Source organism: Coregonus clupeaformis, chromosome 12, assembly GCF_020615455.1.
Source record: "Coregonus clupeaformis isolate EN_2021a chromosome 12, ASM2061545v1, whole genome shotgun sequence".
Classification (NCBI taxonomy): domain Eukaryota; kingdom Metazoa; phylum Chordata; class Actinopteri; order Salmoniformes; family Salmonidae; genus Coregonus; species Coregonus clupeaformis.
In genome coordinates this window covers 43,509,814-43,521,811 of record NC_059203.1, presented here as the reverse complement: position 1 = coordinate 43,521,811, position 11,998 = coordinate 43,509,814, and the positions used below count along the sequence as shown (strand labels likewise).

Below are 11,998 nucleotides of genomic sequence, written 5' to 3'. Positions count from 1 at the left end.
AAATCTGCCAAAAGTCTGACGTTCGAGTCATGCAACAATATCCATTTACCTGTATTTGAACTTTATTCTTGTTGATGTATGGCAAGATGTGTGCCTTCGTGCTATATCGTTAGTGGCTATCTGTCTTCATTTGTGTCGATACACCACACCTACATTCCAACATCAAAGAAATTGTTCAGGGAAAGATGTCAAAGACCAAGATGTTATTGCAGTCAGTCAGGTACAGTATGTTCCATCATACGTAAGTGATTTATTGTTCTTAATTCTGGATTCATCTCTGATATTTTCTTCTCATATCATTATCATACAGACTAAGGCAGTAAGCCCTGTGGGCAGGTAAGTGCGTTGGGCCGCTGGTTAGAATCCCCGAGCCGGCTAGATGATGTGCCCTTGAGCAAGGCACTTAACCCTAATTGCTCCTGTAAGTCGCTCTGGATAAGAGTGTCTGCTAAATGACTAAATTGTAAATGTTCACTGTAATTACAATAGATGGCTAGCTGCCTATGTAGGATAAGAGTTTATAACATAGGTTGAAGTTCATAAACATTGGCAACAAATTATCAAAGCAAAAAGCCTTAAATGTATGTGTTTTTCATAATTGTGGAAGCAATCTGGTTTGAAAGCCACTGTTGTCCAGTTAATCAACACAATACTCCGGTATTTTCTCTCAGCCTGCTCATCTAGAGGCTGGAGGAATGGGCGGTGGCAGCTAAGGCACTTTCCGCCCAGTGGGTGTGTTTAACGCAAATGTGGGCATTGCATCCACCTGCCAGCGCGTTTCCCCAGCAGTCAGGAGCAAATACACTTTCATGTTTAGACGAGTTTCAGACGAGGAATTCTTTACATTTTCAATTTTCAAGGAGCTGTCACATTGGACTTGTCACAACTTCTCGTCATTAAACTTACGCGATAATTATTTGGAGAGACGTTATTTTCAGCTGCGCCTCATAAGCATTGGACGGGGAAGCGGTAAACACACCGGGCTCAGGTGTATCTCTATAAGTACTCCTGCAAAGGGGCCACCGCACCCCGGATCTTATACATTTAAAATTTGGAGACTTGAGGCGAACGATTCCGTGGAATTCTGTTGGTTTCTTCGATGACTTGTAAGGTTGGACTTGGACTCAAAGTTATTTGTGGAGAGTAAAGTGACAATAAGGTATGACTAATTATGTATAACGTTAATGCTTTGCATTCAAACAGCCTGCAATTGACACGCACAGCACTGGCATTTTTCATTTACTTTGTATTACCATGAGGGGTAGACCTAAGCTGTTTAATTTACTGGTGTGTTACATGGGAAATTTGGTTGCCCCAAAAGAACTGTAACAAAATGGTTTTAATCATTTCTGTACTGGCATTATAACCGTTAAACATGTTAATTTGATTATGCTTACTTAGCCTTATGAAAACCATCATAATGAGGCTATTAAAATTATAATAATGAACTTTTGCATTTGAAAGTGTGACAGCAATATCTGGACACTTAGAGTTTGTTATCAACATCGAACTCCATATTATATGTCATGTCAGTGAGTTATAATGTGCTTTAAATTAGTATTTTGTATTTATTATATGCACTCTTGCAAGTTACGCATGGACTCCTACCAATTTCAGATTGTTTATAGCTTTACTATCAGAAAAATGTATAGCTTCATCTCTCACAGCCCAACACCGATCGTACTGATTTGAAATTAGGGAAATATGTGTTGATATGATCTAATTAAATTGCCAGCCTACTTATTCATAGCCTTCTGCTTTGTTCGCACTGAAATTTCCTTTTGAAATTTGACAGCTGAAGTGTGTAGGATGTGAATAAAACCAATAAAACATTGGTTTTGCAATAGCCTAGGTGTTTTCTTTTTAGAATAAAAATACGGACGGGGTGGATTTAGTCATCAACAAAGTTTATTTTGCTGCTGGTAAAAGCGCACAAAGCGCACAAATGTCTTTAAGAAAACCAATGCAATATTTAGCCTACCCACGCCTGAAAGGAAAAAATAGTGCTTTTCCAAATAATTGGGAACATGCACAAATGTAGGCTATCTAGGTTACTCTTGGAATATGATCGCCAATAGCCCGCTGAATTTACAAGCGCGGCTGGACCAAGCCGGGAGCGTGAGTGGCTAAAAGCGCGTTTTAATAGTGGTCTTTACCGCCCTGCGCCTCGTAAATCATGCTCAACATTGTCTTGACGCTTGACTCACAAAATAGCAATAAGTAAAGTTTGGCTGTCCAAAGCACATGAACTGCGAACAGACAATTACTCGACACTCACCTTTTATAGGAATGGTCTTGATAAAATTAATCAACGAGGAACCGTCCAAAATGCCAAAAAACCGATGGGGTGGGGGATGAGTTACCTTAAAGTAGGTGTCATGTTTATCATACATGCTTGGTCCTTTGATGAGAACCATGTCAAGGCTACTGACCTTGATTCCTGTATTTAGCGCCAACTATGTTTTACAGTGGCCCGCGCTATTACACTTCAATTACACTTCTTGCTCTTTCTTCAAGAATGTAAAGATGAATTGGATTGACCTGTTTAGATAATTTAATCAAATGGAAAATCATCCCTGTGTGTGTGTGTGTGCGCGCCTGCGTGTGTGTTTGTGTCTGTCTATGTGGTGTGTGTGTGTGTGTGTGTGTTGAAATTTAATTTTTAAATAGTCTGTTGTTTAATTTAATTTGATTTTGTGAATGAATCTACCCTTGACTCAGAATAAACAGCTGGCCAGTTAACAAATTGCCCACAAATAGCTGAGGTTTGAGCTGATGGTTATAATCATAAATCCACCCTAACCAACACCTTTGGTTCGAGGATCTCTTTTGGACTGTAGGCTCTGGCTCAAGCTCTCCACCAGTCTGCATGTTGAGTTTGTGTTTGTGGTGGAAGTGCCCTTTAAACAACCATCTCTGGCAATCACATGCAGAGTGCTTAGATGGCCATCAATGTAAAAGTGATACGTGTTAAATCCAATTTGTATGTGATGCTTCTTGAAATTGAAGAGTTGAGCCATAGCACCCTGGGCTACGGGACATAGAAGCTCACTGTTACAGCTGAAGTAATAGCCCAAAAGCTCCTTGACTGTGGGAATTAGGAGAATATGAAGGTTGGCTGTGTCCATAAGGGCAGGGGCTGGACACATTCAATGGCATGCGCCTTTTATCCAATCCTCAATATCCGTGGATCCATGCTTTATTATGGTGCACATAATTACAGTGGCATCTGTCCTACACTGTTAAAGCCATGAAATAAGACCAATTTGTAGATGTTTTAAATCAAGTTTCTAGGCAACACTGTATCCCCATAAAGAAGCATGCCGTATTCTGCTTACCCTTTATAACTTGAGTTTATTGTACATTCCTGTTTAGTGTGGCTGGCTCCATTACAACATTTGATTACAATGTTCATACAGTTTCAATCAACAGTCCCAGTGGTTCTGGCAAGACTGGGTGATTTAGTTATCTTCAGTACCGTATTCTCCTTTGTAGAGGTGAGATTACATCAGTGACAATAATTTTTCACACTGAATTGTGTGAAAACAAGGTATATTGTGGCGCAGTGGTCTAAGGCACTGCATCGCAGTGCTAGCTGTGCCACTAGAGATCCTGGTTCGAATCCAGGCTCTGTCGTAGCCAGCCGCGACCGGGAGACCCATGGGGCGGCGCACAATTGGCCCAGCGTTGTCCAGGGTAGGGGAGGGAATGGCCGGCAGGGATGTAGCTCAGTTGATAGAGCATGGCGTTTGCAACGCCAGGGTTGTGGGTTAAATTCCCACGGGGGGCCAGTATGAAAAAAATTAAAATAATGTATGCACTCACTAACTGTAAGTCGCTCTGGATAAGAGCGTCTGCTAAATGACTAAAATGTAAAATGTAAGAAGATAAGGTAGAACCGTACATTAGGTGACTACAGTACATAATTACAGAGTAGTGCACAGGGTTGATGGTCATGAAAGAGGAATGTGTTTGGTGGGACTAGAAGACAACAGCATATTCTTGCACAAGAGGCAGGGAACAATGGAGGAGACCAGCTTGATGTTCCCATCATTTTCTCACACATACACTACCGGTCAAAAGTTTTAGAACACCTACTCATTCAAGGGTTTTTCTTTATTTTTACTATTTTCTACATTGAAGAATAATAGTGAAGACATCAAAATTATGAAATAACACATACGGAATCATGTAGTAACCAAAAAAGTGTTAAACAAATCAAAATATATTTTATATTTGAGATTCTTCAAATAGCCAATATTTGCCTTGATGACAGCTTTGCACACTCTTGGCATTCCCTCAACTAGCTTCATGAGGTAGTCACCTGGAATGCATTTCAATTAACAGGTGTGCCTTCTTAAAAGTTAATTTGTGGAATTTATTTCCTTCTTAATGCGTTTTAGCCAATCAGTTGTGTTGTGACAAGGTAGGGGGGTATACAGATGATAGCCCTATTTGGTAAAAGACCAAGCACATATTATGGCAAGAACAGCTCAAATAAGCGAAGAGAAACAACAGTCCATGATTACTTTAAGACATGAAGGTCAGTCAATACGGAACATTTCAAGAACTTTGAAAGTTTCTTCAAGTACAGTCGCAAAAACCATCAAGCGCTATGATGAAACTGGCTCTCATGAGGGCCACCACAGGAATGGAAGACCCAGAGTTACCTCTGCTGGATAAGTTCATTAGAGTTAACATTCGCAGAAATTGCAGCCCAAATAAATGCTTCACAGTGATCAAGTAACAGACACATCTCAACATCAACTGTTCAGAGGAGACTGTGTGAATCAGGCCTTCATGGTCGAAATGTTGCAAAGAAACCACTACTAAAGGACAGCAATAAGAAGAAGAAACTTGCTAGGGCCAAGAAACCCGAGAAGGACATTAGACCAGTGGAAATTTGTCCTTTGGTCTGGAGTCCAAATTGGAGATTTTTGGTTCTAACCGCCGTGTCTTTGTGAGACGCGGTGTGGGTGAACGGATGATCTCCGCATTTGTATTTCCCACCGTAAATAATGGTGGAGGAGGTGTTATGGTGTGGGAGTGCTTTGCTGGTGACACTGTCTGTGATCTATTTAGAATTCAAGGCACACTTAACCAGCATGGCTACCACAGCATTCTGCAGCGATATGCCATCCCATCTGGTTTGGGCTTAGTGGGACTATCATTTGTTTTTCAACAGGACAATGACCCAACACACCTCCAGGATGTGTAAGGGCTATTTTACCAAGAAGGAGAGTGATGGAGTGCTGCATCAGATGACCTGGCCTCCACAATCCCCCAACCACAACCAAATTGAGATGGTGAAGGAAAAGCGGCCAACAAGTGACTATTTGAAGAATCTCAAATATAAAATATATTTCGATTTGTTTAACACTTTTTTGGTTACTACATGATTCCATATGTGTTATTTCATAGTTTTGATTTCTTCTCTATTATTTGAAAATGTAGAAAATCGTAAAAATAAAGAAAAACGCTTTAATGAGTAGGTGTTCTAAAACTTTTGACAGGTAGTGTACATAAAGGTCAAATATGATTTTAGGTTTAGGTCCCAATGGAGTGAGTATAATCCCTTAACATCAGTGATGAAGACCAATGTTTTGACATCTACACTCAAGGATGCTGCGTTATAATGTGTAAAGCTTTTGACAGCTGAAGTTTTGAAATCTTTAATTGTTGACCTCTTCTTTCCTCCAGTGTTCTGCAAACGTTCTATTCCTGGAGGTTGGTTCACCATGCTGTTGGACGGTCTGTGGACGGTCCACATGCTCCTGGCCCTGGTTGTTGGGGCTCTGTGCAATCACAACATCATCGACCCTCATGCTGCACCCCGCGTCTTCATCTCCTTCAAAGGTAAGAGGCAAACATCTCTGGTCTATTTCTTCCCCAACCACATCCCTATCTGTTTAGTGTTTTGTGTTAGTGGTTTCTATGTGGTGTCTTGAATTCATATAGTGCTCTCCTCTAATAGTCTGTGTATCGTCTTTAAAATAATCGCTTCATTTGCTGTTTTCTACTGCTCTGCAATGTGTGTGTGCACTCTTTGTGTGACTGTTGATTAGATGATCAGATAAATGGGATGATTTTGGCTTTGATAAGTGCTCTAGTTTCCATAGGAAGAACTCCGACTCTCAGGTTACACCGCAGACCCGTCCCAGTGACCAGTAACAAATCATACGATGCTAATTTGCTTCCCCTCTTAAACATCCTGGCATGGTAATTCTCAGCAGCTGCTTCCACTTGACTGTATTGTACGAATAATTAAAAACATAAACAGAAAAAGGTCCAAATTGAGGTTAACAAAGACAACAGTGTATTTTTGAGAAGCCTTTTGCATCTGGTACAGAATGCTAGTTATAAGGTGTCCTTGAATCAACAGCCTCACATGATTAGATTATCTGATGTATTTGTAATGGAGAAGGAACAATCTAAAAGGTGAAAGTGCATTAAAAAGACTGCGCCTGCAGCATATTAGCATGTAATAATAACGCTATCATGGTCATTATCAGATTGGGGGTCCCTCTGCTGAACAACACATCTCAGGGCTTTGTTCATGCACTTCGGTGGTCATGTAGATGAGGTGGGGTAGGGCTTGGGGGTGTTGCAGGGAGCGGGTATTACTGAGAGCAAATTGTCTTGTTCAGCCAAGCAGAGCGCTGTCTGTCCCTAAGGTCTGTCCCACTCTCAGATCTAGCCTGCGATTAAAGCTAAGGGACTGAGCAGTGCCCCTGTTTGCTTTGCCTTCCATTTCCCAGGGCTCTCTCCACAGCACCAGTTTACTTAATTAACTGGACTGGCACAGTTCACTATTAAAGGTTCTTTCCCTCTTTAATCATGTCGGATTTAACAAATCACTGAGCACGTATCCAGAGCTCAGCAATTCTTTCATCTTTTATCACAAATATTATTTACCCAGTTCTCTAGTTTAATATCTTCAAATATATTGCTTTTACTCAACTGTAGGTTGGTCTTTTTGTTTTTTGTTTTCGATTGAATGCCTTTCTTAGAATGGATTACTTTTTAGTGTGTCATTGAAATTGTGGCCCGCTCTTTATTCACCTGCAAGACTCTAAAAGATTCTTTAATTTCTGTAAAAAAACAGCTTACTATAGCGGTATTGTTTACCTGACGAGAAGAGACAGAGGAGAACCTGGCTCTCTTGCTTACCTGTTTGTTTTGCTCCCCAGTCAAGATGCATTTCAGTCTACTGACTCTGCTTTTCTTGCCCTTAAATATTGTGAAATGCACTTAATTGTTTTTCTAGTCTCTTGTAAACCTCACCTATGTATCATAGTGTTTTAATTCTTCACTTCAGTTGCAAGAATACATTTACTATTGGCCAGCGATGTAGGTTACTAGATTATTGGCAAAAAGTTTTAGATTTTCTCTTTATAGCACCCTTAGATGTTTTGGCTATGGGCTTTGACACAGCATGAAGTTGATATTGATATATTTTTTGCTATAATATGCTCATTATGAAGGTGCCGTATAAAGGTACTTCATCATATTAAACACATCTCAAATAAAAAAACTTTAAGCTTACGTCCCTCTCTTGGTTACCTGACGGTCCGGTCTCTCAATATTGCGAGGTTGGTTGCCTGCCAAATACGGATTAACTCTGTTTCTCCAGAGAAGGTTTAAGGACCGTGACCTCTTACTCAAGAGGCCCTCACTTCCCCATTAAAACAGGTCGTACACATGTGCAGAGTAAATCAAGAACCTCTTAATTGTTTTTTTCCCTTCCCCTTGTATTTTGTGTGCTTCAGTTAAATGTTTCCCCGGGGAACGCCATCTATGATGCACAGTCTGGTCTACTGACTGAGTGTCCATTAAATGCAGATGTGTTAGTATGTCTCAAGATATTCACTCTAATGCTTGAAAGTTAGAAATGCTTATGTACTGCACATACAGTATGTTTTGAAGCTAAAGGATGTAACTGTTGATATGAACCACAATAGTGAAGAAGTGTAGCCATCTAAAGGATACTCCTCTGTAGCTAGCGAAAGCATGAGATAAGAGCCTTGGAAGAGTAGACTTCGGTCAGGCTTATCACTGTCTCCTGCCCTGCAGGATCACAGCCAGGGTGAAGGACTTTGATAGCCAGAGCTGTGAAGTCTGCTTCAGTTAGGAGAGCTTATAGGAATCTGTGTAATCAATACCTCACAGCTTGTTTAAATTGCCAACCTAATTTAGGCATAAAGAGAAGTGAGTCGCCATTGATAATCAATTGCACTCCATTGGGGTAGCTCAGACAAGACTGCTGTCGCCAGAAATCCCCAAGAGGGGAATGTCTCCTCTCCTCTTCCCTCATAAGTCAGATACTACCTGGAAAAAACGGAAAAAAACAGTGAATTAGTTTGAGCCTTTCCCCAATGACAGTATTTTAAGGATCAAAGTTAAGTTCCGAGCCAGCGGGAATTCACAGTGAGTGAAATCTGCTGTAACTTTTTATGTGTGCCTGAGCCGAGAAATAATATTCCTTTCTACAGAGCGTTTGAACTCGATGACCAACACAGTTCTATATTTATGTAATAAATAGAGTGTAAAGGCATTATTCCAGATTGGGTTTATTGCCATGCAAAAGGACTGTGTGAGAGAAAACAGGCCTCCAACGTGACAACTACCAAGTGATTGTTTACATGCAAGGCCCCTTGTAAATCCATTTACAGATTACAACAGATTCATCTGTGTACTTTTACAGATTACTCGTTCCGTATCACAGTTTGACAATACCCATGGAGAATGACAAATCATTTGGATGAACAAATGCACTGCTAGGCATTGCTCCAGGGAAGTTTCTCCATTATGTTTTGGTATAGAATTCCCTGCATCACAGATAAATGCAACCTTCCTATGTTGGCCCATATTTCCCCTCTGACATATTTCTGCTCATGCATTACGGGTCTAAATCCATGCTTATAGCTCTGCCTTTTGAGGTCTTAATCCACACGTGAACCCTGGCTACAGCTGTGCTGGTAAATACGTAGCTTACTATAACTGACTAAATAATGATTGTACTCTTATGGAACGTCAGCTTTTGTTAAATGTTATTGTAAAAAGCACAGGGTGAAGAGTCAGCACAGTTGTAAATAACATGACAGTGAAGGTGACATAGCCCTCCCATGCAACCACCATCACTAGAAACGTGCTGATAAGACCATGGAGTGCACTGGTGTGTATGTTCACATAGAATTGGTTGTGTTTGCTGTTTCTAGCTTACCATTAACTGCTAGCGAGAAGTTATGCATGCACCTTTACTCTCCCTTTCATCTTTTCCCTGGCTGGGTTAATGACATTTGAAACGGCTGTAGTCCCTGGAATTATGGACCATGGTGGGAATGCCGTGACATCACATGGAATTACTCCCCCGTTGGCATACAGGACTAAATCCACGGGAAGGGGTCACTGTTACCACCGTGGTTGGGATCGAGAATGCCAGCGGTAGGTTTCTCAGAGCAGGAGGAAGCTACACTGAATGACTGCCCCCGTCTTTCATTCACAGTTCTCATCTGCATCCTCTCCGTCCAGGCCGGGGGTAGCAGCAGACTTCTATTTTTACTCTCAGGCTCCGTCTTTCTATCTATTTCGGGTGCTGCAGGGGTTAAAAACTCCCCTTCAGGGCTAAAGACCCTGCACTCAGGAATGTCAGTGCCCTTGAAGTACAGTAGTAATGTATCTGTAATCTAAAGTGTTATTTGACAATGTTTTTCTGGGTTAACGCCTCAGAACCTGAACAACAACAGAGGAGGATTTAATAATCATGTATAAAAATCATCTTAATACTGTTAATACTGTACATGCTGTTTAGCAATAGTTGTTATTATTTTTATAAATCTGAGTGTCAGTTCATCTTTCAGCTAATCCCACAGTGGTGCCCTCTCACTGCCTCCACTAGTCAATGTTCAAACCATTACAACATTGATACAGCGTACAGACAATAGCCCCAGTGTTCACTTAGGTTAGGAATACATTAGAGGACAGAGTTGGCTCATCCTGAACTCCTGTTATCACTGAGTATGTTTGTTTACATGCACACTAATAATTCGATATTAAACTGATTATGGCAGTAGGCCTAGTATGGCATTAGTCATGTAAACACCTTACTCTGCTTACCTTAATCGGCGTGAGGTTATAATCGAAGTAAGCATATGCTGATTAAAACACCTGGGGCCTCATAACAAAATGTGGAAAAAGGGAAGGGGTCTGAATACTTTCCGAATGCACTGTATCAATATTGCGTAGAAACTATTCTAAAATCCTACTTACGAAATGAATTTAGAATGGTCGTACACATAGATAAAGTGTGATTTATCAAACAATCCTAAGAGTGTCATAAGTACACTGGTAGGAGATAACCATTGATAAATACCAATTGTTCTCAGCCTCAGTGCTCGTGCACGACCTTGGCTATTTGCATTTCGAAACGCCCCTAATTAACCTTATATGGTCAAAATCATCCCTTTAAAGCCTATACACCGTACCATGAAATACAATGGCGCAACTAAAAAAAAGTGAAGTAAAAAACTTTTCTGAGACTGAAATAGAGGTGCTAGTATCAGAGATTGAGTACAACCAGAAGGTTTTATTTGTCTCGCTCAGTTGTGGCTTGACCAGTAAAAATAAAAACATAGCTACAAAGAGAGGACCATTAGAACAACTCAAGTTGCTTTAGCAATGGCAAATATACTTCAAATGAGTAGGCAACACTCACCAATAAGCCATCTATCCTCAACAGCTCCCTCCTGTAGGCGGATAGGCCAACATTGCTGTTCTGCACAATGAACGAGTCGTGCGTTCCACTGTAGAAAGTTGCCTGGTGTTTGAATAAAGTGTCATAATGTGGTTTCCATATGAAGACTGTGTGTGTATGAGGATATCATCACTAGTAGTTTCATGACAGCTTCCATTACATACCTGTCTCTCCCTTTGCCCTGATTTTCATGGCACCTCCAGCGTACACTTTTAGCCACACCTTTACACCAACTGTCTAGCTCTTAACACTCCAATGGACCACAAGACGTGATGAACCTATGAAACCAAGCCGCTGTCTTCTGGCACAGATGAAAATGTTTGGCTATATTTTCTAATTACAGTTAGCAGGCCTTCTTGGTCCCTGTTGCAGTGGTGGAGAGGTAATGACTGACAAAGCATTAAAAAACCCTATTACTTTGGCCCTGACCCAGACCTCAGTTTCTCCCCATAGCAGCTATATTTAGTGAGAAATGCTGTGCTCCACTAACTGTCAGGCACATAGCGCTCATCTGTAATACAGTGGTTAACCAGAGACAGATGAAGGCCAGTGGTTATGTGGAAACACTGCCTGGTCTTGCCCTTCTATCTGGACTGTGGGTTTTGTATTCATGATACATTCGTCAAGTGTGTCACTTCTGTCAGGCAAGCAAGTCTCACTGTGTCAGACAGGGGCGCAACTTTCACTGGGGACGGGGGGGACATGTCCCCCCCACATTCATTTTTGTCCCCCCCAGTTTTATCATTGGAATGTGATACAAAACGAGGCAACAGTGTGCTTTAGGACCATGCGGACGCCTCTGAGCGGTCGGAAAGGCTGTTTGAAATATATATATATTTTTAAACTAAAACAAAAAAATATGTCCCCCCCCCACTTCTAAAACCAAAGTTGCGCCCCTGGTGTCAGATGCATATTGTGTGTGTGTGTGCATGAGAGACAGAGAGAAAGAGAGAATATTGACGCTCTATGTTGTGAGGTCAGTAGATTGAGCTCTTGTGTTCCAAAACCAGCGTTAATCCTCCACTGTGGTCCACATGACAGGAGGGGGTGAAGGGGAGGGGAAGGAAGTGGAGGGTGGGAGGGGGGGTGGAGGGAGTGGAGGGTGGGAGGGAGGGAGGGGAGGGGAGGGGGAGGGTGGGGAGTGGAGTAGAGGGAGTGGAGGGGAAGGGAGTGGAGGGGAGTGGAGTGGGAGTGAGTGGAGAGGAGAGGAGTGGAGGGAGGGGAGTGGAGTGGAGTGAGTGAGTG

The 11,998-nt window shown here is 41.6% G+C and overlaps 1 protein-coding gene across 4 annotated transcripts in view; it reads left to right on the top strand.

Annotated features, from left to right (window-relative positions):
* Positions 1-800: 800 nt before the first annotated feature.
* The window catches only part of sema3fb (sema domain, immunoglobulin domain (Ig), short basic domain, secreted, (semaphorin) 3Fb), an 89,834-nt gene continuing 78,636 nt past the window's right edge, over positions 801-11,998 (top strand). For all 4 annotated transcript variants that reach the window (XM_041892494.2, XM_045223872.1, XM_041892493.2 and 1 more), the window contains exons 1-2: positions 801-1,159; positions 5,701-5,856. In XM_041892494.2, the coding sequence (XP_041748428.2) occupies positions 5,739-5,856 (118 nt within the window). In that variant the 5' untranslated portion in view covers positions 801-1,159; positions 5,701-5,738. The remainder of the gene's footprint in view (positions 1,160-5,700; positions 5,857-11,998) is intronic.